This window comes from Balaenoptera musculus, chromosome 1 (genome assembly GCF_009873245.2).
Source record: "Balaenoptera musculus isolate JJ_BM4_2016_0621 chromosome 1, mBalMus1.pri.v3, whole genome shotgun sequence".
NCBI classification, from domain to species: Eukaryota; Metazoa; Chordata; class Mammalia; order Artiodactyla; family Balaenopteridae; genus Balaenoptera; species Balaenoptera musculus.
Window position 1 is genome coordinate 162,703,096 of NC_045785.1, and position 25,599 is coordinate 162,728,694.

Genomic DNA, 25,599 nt, shown 5'->3' on the forward strand with positions numbered 1-25,599 from the left:
GCGCCTAAGATGGCCACATTAAAACACAAACGAGCACTGAGAATAAACTGCCAGGTTCACTTCACCCAGCAAACAGAGCCGAAGAGGTTAACTGCTCTCAACAACTGCAAGAATTGACAAATATACCTCCAAGGAATCAAGGCCGGTTGGATACTGCTACGTCCATGAAACGGACAAAGCGGGCAGTGCAGCAGGACAGGAGTGCTACGGTTAATCAGGCACCAAACAGAGCGCGGGCAGGCTCGGTTTCACCGACACCGAACGACTGGCTGCTCCTGCTTCTAATCTGATGAGCATCTTCTACCAAATCACCTCTCCAAACCCATTAAGAAACATATCGGACAGATCAAATGCAACTGGACCGATGAGAATACAAAACCAAGACGCAGCAAGAGCCAGTGGGAGTAGATGGGTTTGAGGGCGACTGTGGAGGCAGTGGCTTTTAAATGAAAGCTCTTGATAAAGTTTTGCTTTTTTGGTTTATTTTCCTTTCTATAAGCAGGAATTACATCATACGTGTAATGGCTTATAAGGGTTCACAAATTCAGCAAAGAAATATATATTTTTTGAAACATCATTTTCTGTTAACATTCTTGTGAAAAAACATTTGGCTTACAGTCCCATAAATCTGTAAACCATATTAAATACAGGAAGCTGCCGCAATATAGACAAAAGGGTAGCTTAGTTTCTTTCTTCCTTTGCCCAGACTAACAGTATTGCTTTGTACTCTGACTTTTCAGTAGACCTGAAGAGCCACTTTGCTCATCTATTACATTTTCCCTTTAAAGCGTGTCCTCTGTTTCTTTGGCATGCAAGGCTGGAATGACAGTCCTGTTCCTACATACAAATAACTATCTTCAACATACAGATGATGAAAAACACCTTCACGTGTTGGGGGTTCAGGCTAAAGTTGAGAACCAGAAAGCTACAAAAACTCAATTCATGTTTTTTAAATACTTTATATGGTAAAAATACAGCAAAAATATTTTTTGTTCAAAGAGGAAAAAATATACTGCTATGGTCATGGTTCTAAGGATGATTTAAGTCGTCTCTGGCTCCTCAACTGTGCACTGTAGTGTAGGCTGACTTCAACTACGGCTTCTCCAGCTTCAGTCATTTATCAAAGCTAAAATCATACTGTGGAGAGAAGAAATTAATGTTACTCATGTTTCCTTAGGAATGTTCCTACAGAGTCTGGTCTGTCCAGACTTGCATCCCTAAGGCTCAGCAAGGAACACTCATTTAAGTAAAAAGCAAAAGCAATCATTTACACCTAAAGGAAAGAATATCTATATTAGGGCATCAAGAGGCCCTAACGTTCTCACTTAAAAGAAAAAAAAAAAGAAAGAAGGAAAACTGGGGTAGAGGTGGGGGTAGGGAGTATAACCTAAAACCACTGTTGGACTGAAGTTTAGAAAAAAACAAGCTATGTCTAGGAGAAAAACTTTAATTCTCCATGGAGATCTTTGCACATGTTGTTCCTGCTCCTGGAACCCCTCCTCTCATCCCCCATCAACCCAGTAACTTCCTCTCAGACTTCACGATCCGTCAGGCTCCATCAGGCTCCGGCACCACCTCTGGGAAGCCAGCCTCTCGGCCCAGGGCTGTTGCCCCGCCTCTTCCCGCACACCTCAGCTCACACCCACTTTCATACTCCAGATGACACCCCCGTGCTGCAATCAGCAGGCTCCCAGCTTTGACACAGGGGTTCTGCGCTGCTCCTTTTGTGTCACACGCAGTGCCTTACACAGTGTCTGACACATGGCGGTCACTCAGTAAATACTCTGTTAAAACCACCACACTTAACAAGAGTAACAAGACTATCATTTTTTTACTGAAATCAGCCTTGCTATGCTGAGATCAAATGACTAAAACACAGATATACCCTTACACTACTAATGGTATAAGCGATGAGTTGTCCAAATTTAAACAAACTAAGGGTACGCGGGGCACAGCACAAATTAATGGTAGTAACCAATATTTTTGAACATTTTGTTAGAGCTTACTAGAGGTCAGCACAAACCAAAGTGCTTTATGTGCATTATCTCATTTAATCCACATCACAACCCCATGAGGCAGGTACTATTATTATCCCATTTTCAGATGAAGAAATTGAGGCACAGAGAGGATAAGAAACTTGCCCCAGGTCACACAGTGAGGGAGTGGTAGATTCCACCAGGCTGGCACCTAACCAAACACCAAAGGCATAGATTCCACCAATCTCTAAAGAAGATGGGAATTTTTTCCTTTAATTCTATTTAACAAACCCTGAATGTCTGCTATGTGCAAGGCACCATGCAAGTGGTGGCAGGCGATACAGAAGGAGCAGCATAAATCCCTACATTAGAAATCGGATGATTTAGAATAGTAAACACTTTTTAAAAACAGCAACCAAAAGCTAAGAGAAAAGTGTTACAAGAACATCTGAGATTACTCTTCCATTCTGATCCCTTGAGCTACAAGGAACACCAAGGGGGAAGGAAACAGCAACATGGCTAAAAATGACAAGCTGAGAGGGGAAGGGAAAAGAAAGAAAAAGAAAGGATGCATCCAGTGAGCAATGCAGCTACTCAGGCAAACCAGTTCTATTGGTTGCCTATCTTTTATTTCATTGTAAAGCACCATACCTTAAACCTGCCCCAAAATTGCTTCCTGATTCCTCCAATCCCCAGTCTTCAGTCCATCTTCCCACTGCTTTAAATTCAACAACTGAGAGGTAAGAAACTCTTGTCCATTTTTAAATCCTAAGACTTTGGGTCTACTAAGCAAGATACTGCTCCCTAATCCTACATTTACACCCAGAAGTGTGACTACATTAGCTTTGCCCCCAGATGTCTCAAGAAGCTCATGTTATCAAGACCTAGGGGATGTCCACTCTAGTTTACTCTCCAAAGCATAAAACCTGGTAGGGAGAGAAGGATGAAGAAAGGATAACCACCTTGCTTTTTGTCTCTGACAAATAGAAGGGAACATATATGATGGTAAAGATACCTTCATATGGTTTGACTTTAAAAAGTCATACAAATAAGAACAGGTGTATCACTGTATTCTTAAGGTTAAATTCTGCTCTTTATTCTCCATCTTTAATGCTAGGATTAAAAATTAAGCACGTTAGCAATGAGGTACGGTATGAGAACCAGAAACTGTTATTAGTGTGGTTTTTCTGTCCTATTTTTTAAAATACAGAAAAGCAAATAAGATAAATAGTAAAAAGGAAACCACCTAAACTCTAATTTCAATCTAATCTGTGGGTGGAACTAGCATAGCAAAAGGATTTTAGGAAGCCCGCTTTTTCAGGCAGAGGCTAAAATGGCTCTGACTTCTAAGCTATTTCAGACAAAATAGCAGTTTTTTAAAACTCTTATCTTTGTACAGTTTCTAATTATTAGGACTTTTTTGAGTGAAAGAAGTTTAGTTCAGTACAAGTTTTTTCCTACTAGTCTTATGCCCATGTGAAAATTAAAATTTACCTCGGAAAAAAACAGGAATGATACAATTAAGCTTGGATACAAAAGTTAAGCCTGACTTTTAGCCTCTTAAAGGCTTAATCAAATCATACACACATGACAATTTTTCTCTCTTCTTTGCTGTATTCTATGGGTCTATAATGGGTAAAGGAAAAGGTGGCATGTTATCTCTAAAACTTAAGGTAATAAATACAAGTTTAAACAGGACTGCATGAGGCTTCCAGTGTCTGATGGCCAATCCTTCATATTAATTCTTACTTCCAATCTAACTGGAAGACTGATGAAATTTTACCCGAACAGACCACTTGCATCCCGGAGAAAAGGCATCACACCTGAATTCCTTAACGTCAAGAATGATCAGCCCAACGTGGATACAAGTTGTTGAGAGCTGCTGCCAGTGCTCTGATCCCCAGAAGACCCAGGAGTGGGAAACTCTCGGGGGGTACATACAGTAATGTTTACAACAGGCAGTGAGACCTCACAGCTGGACACCAGGGGCGGGAAAGAACAGCAAAGACAGTTGTAAGCATGCTGACAGCCTCAACAGCTAAGGAATAACTAATAACACGGAGTAACTCTACTCCAGGTCAGACAGAATGGAATGCTGATTCAATGACATGACATAAAAAATCTACACAGCCACAAGAAATTCACATAATCCCCAAAAGCTCTGCAATGTTGATACAAAATCCTACAGTATAGTAATACCTCACCCATCAAAAGCAGGCATATGGCATCCAGGAAAACGCCAGGACTGTAAACTCACCTATAAAGATACATGAAGAAACAGAGCAGGTGGAAGCCAAGCTTGATCATGGCTTCTTTCATGTGTGACTTCAGCTGCCCTCGATTGTGTATTTCTGTTGGATCAAACACTCCCATGTTACCACTTGGCACCATAATGAACCTGGTAAATTAAAGGATGCACACACATTAGAAGGAAAATCAAATCATCAGCATAAATATTCAAAAATAAGTAAACCAGTAATAATCAACCTTCAAAAATGAACCAATCATAGCAGCCTTATATGACCAGATATGGACAGGGTATTATAATGATGTCACAGGCCATGACTTAGTCTTCCTTTGAAAATACAATACTATTAATTTTAGGTGTAATTTCTGCCCTCTGAAACAAATACATTAACACTCTAGAGAAGGATATTTTATGCACTGAGACCCTTTTACCCATCTTCTGTAGAAAACTACTGAATCAGTAATACCTATAGCTGTCTTCCATGAGACACAAATGAAGGGGGCCCCAAAACCAAACCAACTTTATCAACTTCTTAGAAACTTCTTTATCTACAAAGTTCTAACTTAATTAATGCAATTCCCTTCACCTTCACAACACCTCTGTAAGTTGTCTTTATGTTTAACACTTACATCTTCGTGTCAAACATAATTATTCCCATTTCACAGATGATACTAAAAAGACAGATTCTATATCCCAAATAGAATCCTCATCTTTGGTGCTCCTGCGGATCAACAGATATGTCTCAATCTGCATGGTTAATAAACGGTACCTACCTTAAAAGAGCAATTTAAAGAAGACAGAACAGAAATGATTTAGAATAAATGCTACTGTGGTAAAATAAAACTCCTCTTCAGTTAAGACAATAAATGGAGAGTTCAGACGCAAACGCAGTGCCTAACTTTACATGACTTAAAAAATGCAGATTAAATTTAATTAAAATATAAATTTTATTTTAATTTAATTTTAATCTAAATATTAAATAATAATATTTTGACAAATAAGAGATGTACATTTTATAGTGATGGAGGTATGACCACAGTGAGGGAATGAGAACAGGGCTACAAAGTCAATAAGCAACATAAAGGGCACAGTAAGCACACACCGAGTTCCAAATCCAGCCAATTCAACTCAGTGCTCCCACAGACTCAGACTCAAACTTAAAAAAAAAAAATCTTGAAGATACTGTGTTTAACACACTATGGAGTCTTTGGGGCTCTTGAGATAACATATAACATTTCATATTTACTAAATACCACTGTGTATATAGTATTACATATGATAATCTTCTCCTTCTTCCCCAAATGATTCCTTTTACAAGTAAGAAAATTGGGTTACTTTGAGAGGATCGGTGAGTTTAAGCGTCTAGGCTTCCGCATCCCGACTGTGCCATCTGCACAGCATGCATGTCCTAACCTAGCACGGATCATGACCTCTTCCTTCTCTCATGTCCAAGCTTCTTCTAGTCCAACCTTGGGTTCCTCACTCTCGTCACACATTTGGTTTCTCAATTATGACTTCTGTGAAATGCAAATGGCTCTCTGAGTTTCACAAATCTTAAATTCTCCCCCAAATCCTAGTAGCCCATCTATGGCTGAATAAACGATATAAACGGTATTTACAAATGAATATCTGGATAGCATCTCAACTCAATACCTATTTTCCTCGACTTACAATGGTATTATATCATGATAAACCCACCGAAAATTGAAAATGCATTTAATACACCTAACCTACCGAACATCACAGCTTAGCCTAGCCTACCTTAAACATGCTCAGAACACTTACATTAGCCTACAGCTGGGCAAAATTGTCTAATACAAAGCCTATTTTATAACATCACAAGAGAGTTTCATACTGCATATCGTTAGTCCAGAAACAGATCAAAATTCAAAATTCGAAATATGGTTTGTACTGAAATGTGTATCATTTTCACACCATCATAAAGTCAAAAAATCAAAAATTAAACTACTGTAAATCAAGGATCATCTGTAGTCTCAAAGAGACTTATCCTTCTCTGACTGCTAGCTTATCTAACAGGAATGTCACCACTTCCTCAGTAGTCTTTAAAAACTTTCTCTTACTCGCAGCTCTACCCACCACCAGAGCCTCCCATCAAGCCTCTTAGATAGCCTCAACCACCAGAGGGCAGACAACAGAAGCAAGAAAAACTACGATCCTGCAGCCTGTGGACCAAAAACCACAGTTACAGAAAGATAGAGAAGATGAAAAGGCAGAGGGCTATGCACCAGATGAAGGAACAAGAAAAAACCCCAGAAAAACAACTAAATGAAGTGGAGATAGGCAACCTTCCAGAAAAAGAATTCAGAATAATGATAGTGAAGATGATCCAGGACCTCGGAATAAGAATGGAGGCAAAGATTGAGAAGATGCAAGAAATGATTAACAAAGACCTAGAAGAATTAAAGAACAAACAAACAGAGATCACCAATACAATAACTGAAATGAAAACTACACTAGAAGGAATCAATAGCAGAATAACTGAGGCAGAAGAACGGATAAGTGACCTGGAAGACAGAATGGTGGAATTCACTGCTGCAGAACAGACTAAAGAAAAAAGAATGAAAAGAAATGAAGACAGCCTAAGAGACCTCTGGGACAACATTAAACGCAACAACATTCGCATTATAGGGGTCCCAGAAGGAGAAGAGAGAGAGAAAGGACCAGAGAAATATTTGAAGAGATTATAGTCGAAAACTTCCCTAACATGGGAAAGGAAATAGCCACCCAAGTCCAGGAAGCGCAGAGAGTCCCATACAGAATAAACCCAAGGAGAAACCCGCGAGACACATAGTAATCAAAGTGGCAAAAATTAAAGACAAAGAAAAATTATGAAAGCAGCAAGGGAAAAACGACAAATAACATACAAGGGAACTCCCATAAGGTAACAGCTGATTTCTCAGCAGAAACTCTGCAAGCCAGAAGGGAGTGGCATGATATACTTAAAGTGATGAAAGGGAAGAACCTACAACCAAGATTACTCTACCCGGCAAGGATCTCATTTAGATTTGATGGAGAAATCAAAAGCTTTGCAGACAAGCAAAAGCTAAGAGAATTCAGCACCACCAAACCAGCTCTACAACAAATGCTAAAGGAACTTCTCTAAGTGGGAAACACAAGAGAAGAAAAGGACCTACAATAACAAACCCAAAACAATTAAGAAAATGGTCATAGGAACATACATATCGATAATTACCTTAAACGTGAATGGATTAAATGCCCCAACCAAAAGACATAGACTGGCTGAATGGATACAAAAACAAGACCCATATATATGCTGTCTACAAGAGACCCACTTTAGACCTAGGGACACATACAGACTGAAAGTGAGGGGATGGAAAAAGATATTCCATGCAAATGGAAATCAAAAGAAAGCTGGAGTAGCTATACTCATATCAGATAAAATAGACTTTAAAATAAAGAATGTTACAAGAGACAAGGAAGGACACTACATAATGATCCAGGGATCAATCAAGAAGAAGATATAACAATTATAAATATATATGCACCCAACATAGGAGCACCTCAATACATAAGGCAACTGCTAACAGCTATAAAAGAGGAAATCGACAGTAACACAATAATAGTGGGGGACTTTAACACCTCACTTACACCAATGGACAGATCATCCAAAATGAAAATAAATAAGGAAACAGAAGCTTTAAATGACACAATAGACCAGATAGATTTAATTGATATATATAGGACATTCCATCCAAAAACAGCAGATTACACGTTCTTCTCAAGTGCGCACGGAACATTCTCCAGGATAGATCACATCTTGGGTCACAAATCAAGCCTCAGTAAATTTAAGAAAATTGAAATCATATCAAGCATCTTTTCTGACCACAACGCTATGAGATTAGAAATGAATTACAGGGAAAAAAACGTAAAAAGGACAAACACATGGAGGCTAAACAATACGTTACTAAATAACCAAGAGATCACTGAAGAAATCAAAGAGGAAATCAAAAAATACCTAGAGACAAATGACAATGAAAACACGACGACCCAAAACCTATGGGATGCAGCAAAAGCGGTTCTAAGAGGGAAGTTTATAGCTATACAAGCCTACCTAAAGAAACAAGAAAAATCTCAAGTAAACAATCTAACCTTACACCTAAAGAAACTAGAGAAAGAAGAACAAACAAAACCCAAAGTTAGCAGAAGGAAAGAAATCATAAAGATCAGAGCAGAAATAAATGAAATAGAAACAAAGAAAACAATAGCAAAGATCAATAAAACTAAAAGTTGGTTCTTTGAGAAGATAAACAAAATTGATAAGCCATTAGCCAGACTCATCAAGAAAAAGACGGAGAGGACTCAAATCAATAAAATCAGAAATGAAAAAGGAGAAGTTACAACAGACACCACAGAAATACAAAGCATCCTAAGAGACTACTACAAGCAACTTTATGCCAATAAAATGGACAACCTGGAAGAAATGCACAAATTCTTAGAAAGGTATAACCTTCCCAGACTGAATCAGGAAGAAACAGAAAATATGAACAGACCAATCACAAGTAATGAAATTGAAACTGTGATTAAAAATCTTCCAACAAACAAAAGTCCAGGACCAGATGGCTTCACAGGTGAATTCTATCAAACATTTAGAGAAGAGCTAACACCCATCCTTCTCAAACTCTTCCAAAAAATTGCAGAGGAAGGAACACTCCCAAACTCATTCTATGAGGCCACCATCACCCTGATACCAAAACCAGACAAAGACACTACAAAAAAAGAAAATTACAGACCAATATCACTGATGAATATAGATGCAAAAATCCTCAACAAAATACTAGCAAACAGAATCCAGCAACACATTAAAAGGATCATACACCACGATCAAGTGGGATTTATCCCAGGGATGCAAGGATTCTTCAATATACGCAAATCAATCAATGTGATACACCATATTAACAAATTGAAGAATAAAAACCATATGATCATCTCAATAGACGCAGAAAAAGCTTTTGACAAAATTCAACACCCATTTCTGATAAAAACTCTCCAGAAAGTGGGCATAGAGGGAACCTACCTCAACATAATAAAGGTCATATATGACAAACCCACAGCAAACATCATTCTCAATGGTGAAAAACTGAAAGCATTTCCTCTAAGATCAGGAACGAGACAAGGATGTCCACTCTCACCACTATTATTCAACATAGTTCTGGAAGTCCTAGCCACGGCAATCAGAGAAGAAAAAGAAATAAAAGGAATACAAATTGGAAAAGAAGAAGTAAAACTGTCACTGTTTGCGGATGACATGATACTATACATAGAGAATCCTAAAACTGCCACCAGAAAACTGCTAGAGCTGATTAATGAATATGGTAAAGTTGCAGGATACAAAATTAATGCACAGAAATCTCTTGCATTCCTATACACTAATGATGAAAAATCTGAAAGAGAAATTATGGAAACACTCCCATTTACCATTGCAACAAAAAGAATAAAATACCTAGGAATAAACCTACCTAGGGAGACGAAAGACCTGTATGCAGAAAACTATAAGACACTGATGAAAGAAATTAAAGATGATACCAACAGATGGAGAGATATACCATGTTCTTGGATTGGAAGAATCAACATTGTGAAAATGAGTATACTACCCAAAGCAATCTACAGATTCAATGCAATCCCTATCAAATTACCAATGGCATTTTTTACGGAGCTAGAACAAATCATCTTAAAATTTGTATGGAGACACAAAAGACCCCGAATAGCCAAAGCAGTCTTGAGGGAAAAAAATGGAGCTGGAGGAATCAGACTCCCAGACTTCAGACTATACTACAAAGCTACAGTAATCAAGACAGTATGGTACTGGCACAAAAACAGAAACATAGATCAATGGAACAAGATAGAAAGCCCAGAGATTAACCCACGCACCTATGGTCAACTAATCTATGACAAAGGAGGCAAAGATATACAATGGAGAAAAGACAGTCTCTTCAATAAGTGGTGCTGGGAAAACTGGACAGCTACATGTAAAAGAATGAAATTAGAATACTCCCTAACACCATACACAAAAATAAACTCAAAATGGATTAGAGACCTAAATATAAGACTGGACACTATAAAACTCTTAGAGGAAAACATAGGAAGAACACTCTTTGACATAAATCACAGCAAGATCTTTTTTGATCCACCTCCTAGAGTAATGGAAATAAAAACAAAAATAAACAAATGGGACCTAATGAAACTTCAAAGCTTTTGCACAGCAAAGGAAACCATAAACAAGACGAAAAGACAACCCTCAGAATGGGAGAAAATATTTGCAAATGAATCAACGGACAAAGGATTAATCTCCAAAATATATAAACAGCTCATTCAGCTCAATATCAAAGAAACAAACACCCCAATCCAAAAATGGGCAGAAGACCTAAATAGACATTTCTCCAAAGAAGACATACAGATGGCCACGAAGCACATGAAAAGATGCTCAACATCACTAATTATTAGAGAAATGCAAATCAAAACTACAATGAGGTATCACCTCACTCCTGTTAGAATGGGCATCATCAGAAAATCTACAAACAACAAATGCTGGAGAGGGTGTGGAGAAAAGGGAACCCTCTTGCACTGTTGGTGGGAATGTAAATTGATACAGCCACTATGGAGAACAGTATGGAGGTTCCTTAAAAAACTAAAAATAGAATTACCATATGACCCAGCAATCCCACTACTGGGCATATACCCAGAGAAAACCGTAATTCAAAAAGACACATGCACCCGAATGTTCATTGCAGCACTATTTACAATAGCCAGGTCATGGAAGCAACCTAAATGCCCATCAACAGACGAATGGATAAAGAAGTTGTGGTACATATATACAATGGAATATTACTCAGCCATAAAAAGGAACGAAATTGAGTCATTTGTTGAGACATGGATGGATCTAGAGACTGTCATACAGAGTGAAGTAAGTCAGAAAGAGAAAAACAAATATCGTATATTAATGCATGTATGCGGAACCTAGAAAAATGGTACAGATGAGCCAGTTTGCAGGGCAGAAGTTGAGACACAAATGTAGAGAATGGTCATATGGACACCAAGGGGGGAAAACTGCGGTGAGGTGGGGATGGTGGTGTGCTGGATTGGGCAATTGGGATTGACATGTATACACTGATGTGTATGAAACTGATGCCTAATAAGAACCTGCAGTATAAAAAAACAAACAAAACAACTAATACTAAACTTTCATTGGGTTATTTGTATGGAAATATGTTAATATAAAGGTTTCAGACATTACATGAAATTTCTAAAAATCTTATATTTGTATTTGTATGGAAATATGTATGGAAATATGTTAATATAAATGTTTCAGACATTACATGAAATTTCTAAAAATCTTATATTTGTATTTGTATGGAAATATGTATGGAAATATGTTAATATAAATGTTTCAGACATTACATGAAATTTCTAAAAATCTTATATGTTCTGGTATAATGTTATAAGTAATAATCCTAGTTATTACTTTAAAATGTATATCTCAGAAATAACTAATTTTCTTGTCAACTGCATTATTATGAACTTTCATCAAATCTTTAACTGTGGTCATTTTTAAGTCTTTTGTCATTTACAGACAGTTCTGGGTGTACTCTGATGATTTTGCAAATATGTTCCTATAAAAGGGTTTCATCTTCAAGAAATTCATGGAAAAGACTCTGACAAGTACAGGTTTCTGGTAACTGACTGTACTGCTGAACTGAATGAATAAGCATTTTCAGAACTCTAATGAAAAACTGATGAACTCATAAAAGTGCTAACAAAAGATCAAGATGAAAAAAAAATGAATTACATGGGACTGAGTGAACTGATGAGGATGAGTATAATTTTTGTGACTTTCTGTCTGAATTTAAAAAAAAAAAAATCCCACAAGGACTCAGAGGCAAAGAATATACAAATCAATTTTCACTGCAAAGTAAAGGAGCTGTTACAGTGGAGGATTACTGGACTGAATGTCAATATTATGACATAGTATGAGTGTGTTTCATGTTTGGTAATTGCAATCATTGTTGCTTTTGTTGTGGTCATCCATGTACAATGCTTGGTGTCAGTCTATTTATGTCTTGTAAAAATAAAATACAGTGTGTGTGTGTGTGAAAAAAAAAAAAAAAAAAAAAAACTCAGCTTAGAGAGCATAGGGCACTTCCACTCATGGGCGTATAAATTGGGAAAACTAAAAATCAGCAAGACACAGGCACCCCAAAATTTACGGTTGCTCTCTTGACAAAACCTCCACTTCATTACACCTCAAATATCCCAGGAAAGAGAAAAAGGGATAAAGAAGTTGTGGTCCTTATGTACAATGGAATATCACTCAGCCATGAAATCAACATCATAAGGCTAGTAGCAGCATGATGAGTGGATTTAGGTACGACGATTCTAAGTGAAATAAGTCACACAGAAAAAGACACGGATCATAAGATATCACTTATAGAGGGAATGTAAAAACCGCTACACTTGAACTGAATTACTAAACAGAACAGAGTCACACGTTTAGAAAACATACTATGGCTGCTTAACGGGAAACGTGAGGTGGGGTGATGCATAAAACAAGGGTTTCAAATTAGCTCAGATACCGTTCCATAAACCCAATATGGAATAGACAAGACCTACTCCTTGCTCAGTGAACTGGACTCAACACCCCCTATTCACCGCACAAGAATATATCTGACTAGTAAGAATCTTAAAAAAAAAAAAAAAAAAACTTTCTCTTACTCAATTCTGACTTCTCTCTTCATCTTTCATAGGCAGTAGGTTAAACTCTTGTCTATTCTTCCTTCCTATCACCACTTACATAGCCCTATCTTTTTCATTCCCACTGTCACAACTCTATTCCAGTACTATATTATCTCACCCCCATCTCTGAACTGGTTTCCCTACCTCCTGCCTCTTCTCCATCCAATCAGTACTATATAATGCTTCCAGAAAAATCTTCCCAAAGCATAATTTATATCATGCCAACCTAGCTAATCAAAAACATATGCAGCAATGTATAAAATAAGCTACAAGGATATACTGTACAACACAGAATATAACCAATATTCTATAATAACTATAAATGGAGTATAACCTCTAAAAATTGTGAATCACCATACTGTACACCTGTAATATATAATATTGTACATGAACTATAATTTAATAAAAAAGAAGTTAATTAAAAACATACAGAGCGAAGAAGATATATGAATGGCTAATAAGCACATTAAAAAATACTCAACATCATTAGTCACTAGGGAATGTAAATCGAAACCACAATGAGATACCACTTCACATTCAATAAGACAGCTAAAATAAAAAACAACAAAAAGTGTTGGCAGGGATGTGGAGACACTGTAACCCTCATACACAGTTGGTGGGAACGTAAAATAGTACAGCTGCTTTTGAACACTCAGGTAGTTCCTCAAAAGGTCAAACCATAGAGTTACCATATGACCCAGTAATTCCACTCCTAAAAGAAACGAAAATATATGTCCACACAAAAATATGCACATGAACATGAAAGGATGCTCAACATCACTAATCATTAGAGAAATGCAAATCAAAACTACAATGAGGTATCACCTCACACCAGTCAGAACGGCCTTCATCAAAAAATCTACGAACAATAAATGCTGGAGAGGGTGTGGAGAAAAGGGGACCCTCTTGCATCGTTGGTGGGAATGTAAATTGATACAGCCACTATGGAGAACAGTATGGAGGTTCCTTAAAAAACTAAAAATAGAACTACCATATGACCCAGCAATCCCACCACTGGGCATATACCCTGAGAAAACCAGAATTCAAAAAGAGTCATGTACCACAATGTTCATTGCAGCTCTATTTACAATAGCCAGGACATGGAAGCAACCTAAGTTTCCATCAACAGATGAATGGATAAAGAAGATGTGGCACATATATACAATGGAATATTACTCAGCCATAAAAAGAAACAAAACTGAGTTATTTGTAGTGAGGTGGATGGACCTAGAGTCTGACATACAGAGTAAAGTAAGTCAGAAAGAGAAAAACAAATACCATATGCTAACACATATATATGGAATCTAAAAAAAAAAAAAAAAAGGTTCTGAAGAACCCAGGGGCAGGACAGGAATAAAGACACAGACATAGAGAATGGACTTGAGGACACGGGCAGGGGGAAGGGTAAGCTGGGAAGAAGTGAGAGAGTGGCATGGACATATATACACTACCAAATGTAAAATAGATAGCTAGTGGGAAGCAGCCACATAGCACAGGGAGATCAGCTCGGTGCTTTGTGACCACCTAGAGGGGTGGGGTAGGGAGGGTGGGAGGGAGACACAAGAGGGAGGGGATATGGGGATATATGTATCTGTATAGCTGATTCACTTTGTTATAAAGCAGAAACTAACACACCATTGTAGAGCAATTATACTCCAATAAAGACGTTAATAATAAAAAAAAGACACATGATTACATTGCATTTTGGTAAATTAAAAGAATAATTTTAACGAAAAAAAAATGCACATGAATGTTCATAGCAGAATTATTCATAATAGGCAAAAAGTGGAAACAACTCAAATGCCCATCAATTGCAAATGGATAAACAAAATGTAGTATTGCCATACAATGGAATATTATTCCACAATAAAAAGGAATAAAGTACTGATACATGACACGGCATGGATGAACCCTGAAAATATTATGCTAAGTGAAAGAAGCCATAAAAGATCACATATTGATCTCTTTTAAATGATATGTCTGTCCAGAACAGGTTATTTTACAAAGACAGAAAGTAGACGAGCAGTTGCCTAGAGCTGGGGGAGAGAAGTGACTGCTAAAGGACACAGGGCTTCTTTTGGGGGTGATGAAAATGTTCTTAAATACGTTGTGGTGATGGTTGCTTACATCTATAAATATACCAAAAACATATTGGATAGTATAGTTTAAATGGGTGAACTTTATGCTACCAGTACTCATATGTATAAATAAACAAACTGTACTCACCGATATATATTCCAAGTGGCAACAGGCAAGTTGAGAAGGAAGATGAACCAGTGCAATGAAATGAGCATTAACACAGTGACAATAGTATGGCCAACCAATTCTGGAATTACCCACTGCAAGGGAAGAACACAGTATTACATCTCACTGCTGTGTCCTTCCCGAATGTACATGTTACTTGAAGTTAAATCAAAGAAAGTACAGAGAATTTCCAAGCTAGTGTTTCAAGATTATTTTTAGGCTCGGATGTCCCACATTTGCATACTGCTATCACTGCTTACCCAGTGCAAATAAATCAGGACACAGTAAAAATAATGCACTTAGTCTTTAATTACATTTTATCCTAAGCAAAGATTCAGATTCATTCTCTAAGCAGGTACAAATGACAACTAGAGGAAAAACAGAGTATTATTTACTTTCTATTCCAATATCTGTGCTAAAGCCTCTTACTCTAATTTGGGATGGTTTATATCAACATACATGCTGCCTTTCAGGTCAGAATACCGATCCTAAACATTTCCAAGCTCCAGAACCCTGAGGGAAATCATCTCACATCCACCAAAAAGAAAAAAAAAGTACTTTAACAGCTTACAATATCAGCTCAAAGTTAAACAAATATGATAATGGACCAGGATTATAGAATCCCAGACTATTGGCTTTATAGCACCCAGTGCCCTTATCTATGCTCTTTGTTTATTGTGCAATATTCTAGTTCTCATAGATAACAGCTATTGTGGCAGGTTCTCAATTCACCAATAGTGTTCCTCTCCTATGAGGAGAGATTCTTCTTTTAATGGAAGTTAATAGCTAGTATTTATGGAGCCAGAAACTGGCACTCCCAACTTATAGAAATGAGGAAAATAAAATTCAAGAGAGATTAAGTAACTTGCCCAAAGTCACACAGCTACTTAGTGGCAGAGCTATATAACAGAAGCCCAGACACACTGGCCCCAGGTCTCTTGCATTTAGATTTCAGATACTTTTTTTTTTGGCTGGGGGGCGGGTGGGGTGGGGGTGGGGGGGTGGGGGAAGGGTGTCACTCTGCGAGGCCTGCAGGATCTTAGTTCCCCAACCAGGGACTGAACCCACGCCCTGGGCAGTGAAAGCACGGAGTCCTAACCACTGGACCACCAGGAAATTCCCTTAGATACTTTATTTTTTTTTGGCTGCATTGGGTCTTCGTTGCTGCACGCGGGCTTTCTCTAGTTGTGGCGAGCGGGGGCTACTCTTCATTGCGGTGCGTGGGCTTCTCATTGCGGTGGCTTCTCTTGTTGCAGAGCACAGGCTCTAGGCTTCAGTAGTTGTGGCTCGTGGGCTCTAGTGCTCAGGCTCAGTAGTTGTGGTGCACGGGCTTAGTTGCTCCGCAGCATGTGGGATCTTCCCGGACCAGGGCTCAAACCCGTGTCCCCTGCATTGGCAGACGGATTCTTAACCACTGCACCACCAGGGATATCCCACTTTTTCTTAATAAACAAAGAAGAAGGGCCTTAAACCTAATTTGCAATCAACCAGAACTTTTTTTAATATGTGAATGCATTTTTAAAGTGTAACCAATTTAACATAATGCTAATATGTGTAAGCTGCAAAATCAGATAAACCTGGAGTAAAACCCATGCTCTAGCCTATTTATTAGCTGTGCAATTTTAGGAAGTTACCTACCCTCTCTAAATCATGATTTTCTCATCTGTAAAATGGAGATAATAATACTTACAGCTCATGAGGTTGTTTTAGAGAATCAGACAAAATAATATATGTAAGCCACACACAAAGTAAGCACTCAATAAATGTTAGCTGATGTTACTACTACTCCCCTCCATGCTCAGACCCACATAGAAGTAGCTTTCAAACTTTGGATTTCTTACTGTGGGCTGCATTTTGGTTCACATAAACAAAAACCTAAAACAAGTTTCAGGAAGCGATACTTGACCTTATTATACTTGGATGCTAACTTTCTACCAAGCCCTCTGTTCTCTTTCTCTTCCCTCCTTAATAATGTATTCTTCCCCTAACTTAGGGGTAAGAAGCACTAGGCTTATTTCACCCAGGCAGGAGTTTGGAAGATTCTTCTCTGGAGTAACTTAATGGCACAAGAGAAAACACCTACAAAAAAACTGCTATTTCAGGTACCCCCAAAAAAGGTAGACACCAGCTACCCTCAGTGAAGTCTTACCTACCAGTCAGTCAACAGCCTGGACCACCCAATGAGCTTCCAATGAGTATTTTAGTGCCTTACCCTAAAGTATGACTAGATAGCCATGTATCAGAAATTGAGGAAAGCCCTCAATATGAAAGAAGGGGTAAAAACAAAGAGAAAGGAACTTGGAAAAAAACAGATATAATGTAGGAAGCAGAAGGAAATTTCAAAACTACTATAATCAATATCCTTGAGAACGAAGACAGTCAAGCATGAACCAAGAGAACAAAAAGCTCTTAGAAATTAAAAATTTGACATAAATGATATACATACAAAAAAATTCAGAAGATAAAACAGAGGAAATCTTAAAACAAGAAGGTAGAAAAAAAAGAGGGACAAAAATAAGAAAAAAGAAGAACTGGGAGATCAGTCCAGCAGATAAATTATCCAGCAAATCCAAGTTGCTGAAAGAGAAGAGAGAAAATAGAAGGGGAAGACATTATCAAAGAAAGAAGTAGAAGAAAATTTCCCAGATTGAAAGAACCTCTCAGATGCCCAAAACAATGAGTGAAAAAGGCCTAAACAAAGGTATACCACTGCAAAATTCCCGAACACCAAGGATTACCATAAATAAACCCAAACACCAAGGATAAAGGTTAAGATTCTAAAACTTCTGGAGAGGATGGAGGTAGGGGTGGGAGGAGAGGGAAGAGAGAGATCCCATCAAAAGGATAAGAAATCAAAATGGCACCAGACTTCCCAACTTGAACAACACTAGAAGTTAAAAGACATTGACCAAGCAAACTCTGAAAAAAAATCTTTTCTAACCTAGAATTCTATACTCAGAGAAACTATCAATCAAGGGAAAGGATAAGACATTTTCAAACATGCAAGTTCTCAAAATTTAATTCCCATGTACCAAATCTCAAGAAGCTACTCCAGCAAAATGAGGTAGTAAGCCAAGAGAAAGGAAGACATGATTTCCAAGAATCAGGGGATCCAACCAGGAGTCCGAGGATGGAGGCTGTGAAACAGGCCTAAAGAGCAACCAGTCCAGACTATAGCAAGAGGATATAGGTCTTGAGGAAAAATGTCACCTAGAAAAAAACTGACAGATTATTTTAGCATGTTTGAACCATGCAGAAAATAGTACTGAAGGGCTTTAAAGATGTTATCTGAAAAGACAAAGCTATGCAGAAAAAAAAATTAGAAAGAAAAATATGATCACTGTCTACCATAAGGTTCGGCAATAAAAACTGTTTATATAATAGTACATCATAATGATATAAACATTGAATATGAACTTAAAAAGAAAATAGAAAAATAGGAGAGATGTTTAGAAGGGGGTACCTAAGAACTAAATCTACCATATTGACTCGGAAGTCAATAGGTAATATGTAAAATTGATAAATCAAGAAATAGTGGGAGGGACTACCCTGGTGGCGTAGTGGTTAAGAATCCGCCTGCCAATGCAGGGGACATGGGTTCAAGCCCTGGTCCAGGAAGATCCCACATGCCGCGGAGCAACTAAGCCCGGGTGCCACAACTACTGAGCCTGCACTCTAGAGCCCGTGAGCCACAACTACTGAGCCTGTGTGCCACAACTACTGAAGCCCGCATGCCTAGAGCCCGTGCTCCGCAACAAGAGAAGCCACCACAATGAGAAGCCCGCGCACCGCAATGAAGAGTAGCCCCCGCTCACCACAACTAGAGAAAACCCGCGCACAGCAACGAAGACCCAACACAGCCAAAAATAAATAAATAAATAAATAAAAATAAATTTATAAAAAAGAAATAGTGGGAGCTCTCCGGTGGCCTAGTGGTTACAATTCTGGGCATTCACTGCCGTGGCCTGGGTTCAATCCCTGGTCAGGGAACTGAGATCCTGCAAGCCACGCAGCACGGCCAAAAAAAATGAAAAAGAACTAGTAATGCAAGCACATAGAGAAATATGGATATAAATATCAGAAAAAAATTAACAGCTCAAGTGTTGAACTCAGTTGCCCCTAAAAATCAAGACAGATAGGATTTAAAAGGGTCAGGAAGGGACTGCTGTTTTTCACTACAAGCTTTGTAATACCTCTGACTTTAGTTGTATGCCAGTGTAACTTTCACAAAAACAGAAATTAACGTTAAAAAAACTACTTAACTTCAAACTGAAGGAGTAACTTTCTCAATAGAAGAATCCAGGTAATCTTTTTTTGTGTGTTTGGATTTGTATTTTCGTAAAAGAAAACCCACAAAATACCCACCTAAAATACTGAGTAAGCAAGAAATATAAAAAGAAATACAATCCATCTGAAAAAATGTACATATTATTAAATGGATCTACCTATCAGTATAAAATCATTCTTCTAAAGATGAGGAGGCCTAATCAACCATACTTCAATTTTTTAAAAAAGCAGAGGGCCCTGCCTGGCACACAGCAGGAACTCAATTTGTTTAAAATTAATTAAATTTCAATTTTTAAAAAATTAAAAATAAAATAAAGATGAGGAGGCCTGAAACTAATGCAATGTTACATGTCAATTTTATCTCAAGAAAAAAAAAGAACTCTGAAAGCACAGCAGATAAACAAAATCTTTTATTTAAATTTATCACTGTATTAAACCATGTTCTGGAAAATTGGGAAGGAAGGAAGGGAGGGATGGAGGGAGAGAAGGAGGAAGGAAGGAAGGAGAGGAGAGGAATATAATTTACTAGAAATTTTAATTTTCGAAGTGTAACTTCTTTTCCCTCATGGGCCAAAGAAACTTAAGTAGACTGAAGATGTGAAAAGACCCATGAAAATCATTTTTAGGTCAAGCCAAAAAGCACTTCTCAGTATTGTATTTCTGTATGAACTTTTATATCCAGAAAACTTTTCTGTCTGCTCATCTCATAAAATGAATCAGGACCAACTGGTTTCCCCATATCTAAACGAGCTGGGAAATTCAGAGTTTTATTGCCAATATAAAGTTCCGACTACATACTAAAGGTAAAATGGCCTTAAAACAAATCAACTAATTCCATTTCTCAAGGAACCACAAAAAGGTCCTCTTTCATTCAACAAAAGACAGACTGAGCTTTTCCCCATGAGCAGGGAGGAGGGGGTTTGGACACAGAAGACAAAAACAGTTAACTGATAAGGAACCTTTACCTAGTCTGAGTAATGATGTTGTCCATTGTGGACAAAGGAAAAAAGACTAAAGAAACAAAATTTCAAGTTAGGTCTTCTGGTATAGTTTCATGATCTAAAAATATTGCAAAGCACAGTAGTTCCACCAACATTCCAATGAATATCAAATACACATATGTTGACTATCTATAATTATCTCTAACACAGAAAATGGAGAACTGCCTTCAATGCCAGAAAATGAGGAAAGAAATGTCTTACCTTGTTTAATTTCGAGCAACATGATCTAGCATTAATGTAATCACATTCTAAATCAGACAATGTAATTATCTGACAATCAAGATAAGGAATTATTAGACTTCTTTTATAACAACTATTTAAGTTTCAGAAAACAATCCCAGTTGCAAAGCAGAATTAGATTTGACTTGAAAAGATTAAGTTATTTCCTTAAAGTTCACTTACTAGACAACTAAATTTTCTCATTTATGTTCCTTCAACAAGTGATTTTCAAAAAATAATCCTCTTATTATGCGCAATTCTAATGTGACCCATACCAGAACATTCAACCTGGATTCCTCAAATGTCAAACAGTGGCTAAAAGAAATGGAAAATATGACCTATATAAACAGTTTAAATGTTATAAACCTGAATTCCCAATAGTAGAAAAATAGTGTTTATTTATGATATATACATAAAATGTCTTTGAAGACTTAAGATATAAAAAAAAAAATAGGATACAAAACTATAAACTCAGCTTGGTCATATGTTAGCAGTGGTTATGTCTTGAAAGTTGGATTACAGATGGCTTGTTTTCCCAATACTTTTCTCTATAACCAAACTTTCCACAGTAAACATATAATATACTGGACTTAAACAAAAAATGGGTTTTAGTACATAATACAAACTTACAAATAAAAATGTGAGGGACAGATAGACATAAAAAGTCTTCAATTGAATGTGTGGTATTTACTTTAAAATGCTCCCCCAGCCGCCCCACAATAGTTGGGAAAAAAATGAAAAAGAACGGCAAAATGTTGAAAATCACTGAAGGTGAGCAATAGAAACATGGGGTTTATTACACTACTCTCTCTACCTTTATGTTCGAAAATGTCCAATAAAATAGGTAAAAATAAATGTTCTCAACTAAATTCTATACATTTCCATATGGATAGTCCCCCTATCACCTCAACCCAGCCAAAGTCAAAAGCATCACTTTCTCCACAAATTGTTCCACCTCCAGTTTGTCTTATTTCTGTCAATGACACAAGCATCATTTGCCCAGGCTCAAAATATGGAAAGTTATTTCTACCTTCTGTTTCATATCTCAGAATCAATCGTTACCAGGTCCTATCAATCATTTCTTTCTAACACCACTCACATTAATCCCTCCTTTCACCTGTCCACAATTAGTATCCCATTCCAGATCCAAATGAACCCATTCCCTAATGGTTTCTTACCTTCCAATCTTTCCTGTTTCCAACCCACTCTACAGACTTATCTTCATAATACACCACGTTATGTCAAAAATTTTCAATGGCTCCCTATTGCCTAGAGGATAAAAATGAAAGCCCTCCTCTGCTTAACATTCAAACCCTCCAAAATCTAATCTAATCTGGCCTTTCCAAACCTGACCTGCTGCTGCTAAAATCAACCTTGTGCTCCAGATGGCCTATTCCTCCATCACCCAGAAATGCCATGAACACACCTTTCTCTACACCTTTGCTCTTGCCTATGTCTGATTTTGAATATCCACCCCTTTCCTTCTCTGCAGGTTTCCTTATTGGTTCAAAGTCCAGAAAAACTCTTATCCCTACAGAATGTATACCCGATGATTTTCCACCTCTTGGCTCTAATATTAAGCTAGTACAACTATCCAATAATACAATATGCTGAATTTCATCAAAACACATCCTGAATGTACCTTAATATCTAAGTCCAGCACTCCACCTAACATGTTTCTATGTACATAAATTGGTATAAGCCAAGGCTTTTTTTTTTTTTTTTTTTTTTGGCTGTGCCGCCCGGCTTGCAGAATCTTAGTTCCCTGACCGGGGATGGAACCCGGGGCCCCCCTTCAGTAAGCGCATCAAGTCCTAACCGCTGGACCGCCAGGAAATTCCCTAGCCAAGGCTATTTTAAATTATCAAGACTAGTTTTCCAAACTGCAGTAAGATAAATCCAAGTTTCATTTCTCTGAACTTAAGCTCCAGTTCCTTATGCCACAAGAGATGTAGGTCATCAAAACTTCCTAAGTGATGCTGCCCTTTCAGTCAAGTTCGCCAAGCCTAATAAAAGTTAGGGTTCTCCTCATTAGAAATCATCAGTTAAAGTAAAAACTGCTGTTCAATGCGGGGTAGGGAGGGAAGGCAGAGCAATATCTACTAAACATTGGCCATGGGGTAGGCATTGGGCTGCTAGGTGCTTAACATGCCCTCATTGTGCACACACCTATCTGGGAAGTAAACATTTCCCCCCCATTTTAAAGATAAGAAAACTGAGGCTTAGAGAGGTGAAGTAATGTGCATAGCAAATAACTAGCTGAGCAAGGAGTCCTGATTCCAAGTTTTGTCCCTTCCCACTTCAACAAGTTGCCAGGCCATAACAAAGTATGAAGCCACACTGAAAACATACTCTGTACAACCATCCTAAAGCCAGAATGCTCTGGCAAACAAAAAGTTTAATTCTGTCAGAAAGGGACACATGTAATTTCCAAGGGAAAAAAATACAATGCAGAGCTTCTCACTGTTTTTTCTTTGCTTACATTTAATTACTTAAAATTGGACTGTGCATTGCATCATTGGGTGACAACTAAGACTAGAAGCTCCCTCGAGAGTACAGTTGTAGCCCACACGCCTTCTAGAGTGCTAGGTTCAACGACCATTTATTAGCCTGGAAAATACAGTTTGAATACTGTAGCACGAACAGCGATACAAAATACGGAAGTTTTAAACATGGGTCGACACAGAAAAGTGTAAAAGCTGATAAACGACTGAGAACTAAATTACGTGTATAGTTACTGAATTTACAGATCTGCAACCGACAGGGGCAACCAAAGTAATCAGCTACAGCTGGTTTCTAAAACAAACCCTTCCCAACACTCCCTACAAAAAGGCATCGCGAAGGAAACACTTCACCCGTTTTTGAAATCAGTCAACTCCTGGATGTGAAAGGTCGCTACGAATTCCAACACCCGCGAGAACAAAGGGGCGGGCAGCGGGGGTGTTGCCCAGAGAATGACAAGAGGCGCCAAATCGCCTCCGCCGAGCTCAGCGCGGGACAGTCCACTAGCGACCACCCCTGGGACGTGAGCCGTCGTTCTCGGGACCCCCGGCATCCGGCGAAGGGCCCGGACTAGGGGAGCTGCAAGAAAAACCACAACCCTGATCTCTCCAGGGCCCAAAAGGAGGAAAACCGCGACCCCTCTCTCCTGAGGACCACAAGGGGAGGCCAAGTGCCAGCCCCCGCGCAGGGCAGAGCGGGTCCGGGCGTCATAGGGGCGAGCGGCGGCGGGCAGGCCAGGCCGGGGCGCTTCGAGAGAAAGGCCCGCTCGGACCCCCGCGTGAGGGGCGAAGTTGGGCAGCCGGGTTCCTCCTCCCGCCCGGGCTCGCCACATCGGTCCGGCGGGCCGGACCAGCGCCCAGGGTACCCGCGCCGGCCACCGGCCGCCTGCCTTGCTCCCTCTCACCTGCCCTGGCCCCCACCCAGGCCCACCCTCAGCCTACTCCCTCGGGTGGAGGGCCCCAGGTCGGCCTCCGCCCGCCTCAGGCAAGGATACGAAGTACACTGAGAGGAAGATAAGCGCACAACAGTCAAGGAGAGAGAAGACGAACACCACCGCCTCCATTCTCCTCCGCCACCGCCGCGCCGCTCCTTCCGTCAAATTGGCTCTGGTGCCCTAACCAGCCCCGCCCCGGCCCGGCCCGCCCCCTGATAGGCCCTTGCCCCTGCTTGTTGGGGCAACACAGTCCCCTCCGCCGGGACGCGGCATGCCGGGAGTTGTAGTCTTTTTTTTTCCCAAAAAAACTCTACCACCGTAAATCTGATGCATGCTGGGAAATGTAGTTCAGTAGTGCGAATACCTATCAAAGCGGTGGGCCGGGTCTCTATTCTAAATCTGATTGATTATTTCCAAAAATGTGACAAGCAATTAGTCAACGAGTATTTACTGATCGCTTGTAATCTGGATACGCGGTAGAACTTCTTTGCCATGTGCTAAATTTTCTTTAGATTCCGCACTGGACCCACTGGATCCCCTGACTTGGGAATGGTAAGAGGTTTTCATCTCAAAGCACAAATCTAACCTCAACACTCTTGGCTTGACAGTTGAGACTTGCCCTTCCTGATCTCAATTTCTCCGGAGATTTCACAATCCCTTGCTTGTTCTCTGTTACAGCAATGTTTCTCTCCACTCTAGATCTTAAGATCTTTGAAAATTGTATATATTGTCTTATCCATTCATTTAACACAGGTTTACCAACTCCACTTCTACTATATGCTAAGAACTGCTCTAGACTCCAGAGATACAGAAATGAATAAGGCAGACTGATGATGCTCTTATCAGGTGGGTGGGTGGGAGGAACAGACAATAAGCTAGCAACTAAATACAGGAAAAAGATAATTTCAAAGGGTTATAAGCTCTATGAACAAACTATATCAAAGTCATACATTCATTCAACCAATATTTTCTGAGCAGCTAGTATATGCCAAGTACTGGACCTTAGAGATACAGAATGAGTAAAAGAAAAAAAAATCCCTACATTCCTGTAGCTTACTTTACAGTGGGGGAGACAGACACATACATACATGCACAGATATATACATAAGTAAATATCCACGACAGCTAGTTTTAGTACTTTGAAGAGGATGGGGACGTCTCCTCAGATTGGAGACTGACTGGTCAGAGAAGGCCAAGCTGAGGAACTGATATTTAAGTTGAAATCTGAACAATAGCTATGTAAAGATTTTCAGGCAGAGTGTTTCAGACACTGGGAACAGAGACCGCAAAGGCCCAGTTGCTCATAGAAACTTCGTGTGTTTAAGGAACAGAATAAAAGCCAATGTGGCTGAAGTACAATGAATACAGGTGAGAGAGTTTTGAGAGGACGTCAGAGGTGGGCAGGGCAAGGTCACATGG

General features: G+C 38.9%; 1 protein-coding gene across 3 annotated transcripts; it reads right to left on the minus strand.

Annotated features, from left to right (window-relative positions):
• Positions 1–939: 939 nt before the first annotated feature.
• Positions 940–24,375, minus strand: CNIH4 (cornichon family AMPA receptor auxiliary protein 4). Of its 3 annotated transcripts, XM_036828467.1 has the most exons (5): positions 24,241–24,375; positions 20,727–20,795; positions 15,220–15,332; positions 4,234–4,374; positions 940–1,137 (listed from the first exon to the last, which is right to left on the minus strand). In XM_036828467.1, the coding sequence occupies exons 1-5, from the start codon at positions 24,307–24,309 to the stop codon at positions 1,110–1,112; spliced, it is 420 nt and encodes a 139-aa protein (XP_036684362.1). In that variant the 5' UTR covers positions 24,310–24,375; the 3' UTR covers positions 940–1,109. The 3 variants fall into 3 exon arrangements, with proteins under 3 accessions (XP_036684362.1, XP_036684370.1, XP_036684378.1); XM_036828475.1 differs by lacking the exon at positions 20,727–20,795 and having other exon boundaries at positions 24,270–24,324; XM_036828483.1 differs by lacking the exon at positions 940–1,137 and having other exon boundaries at positions 4,234–4,327; positions 24,241–24,345.
• Positions 24,376–25,599: the final 1,224 nt, after the last annotated feature.

Coding starts and splice junctions, on each gene's coding strand:
- CNIH4 (XM_036828467.1), bottom strand. CDS start 24,309: ATGGAGGCGGTGGTGTTCGTCTTCTCTCTCCTTGACTGTTGTGCGCTT. Junction 15,333..20,726: donor GTTGCTCGAAATTAAACAAG/GTAAGACATTTC, acceptor CTTCCCTTGCAG/TGGGTAATTCCAGAATTGGT. Junction 1,138..4,233: donor TTCTTCATGTATCTTTATAG/GTGAGTTTACAG, acceptor TTCTCTCCACAG/TATGATTTTAGCTTTGATAA.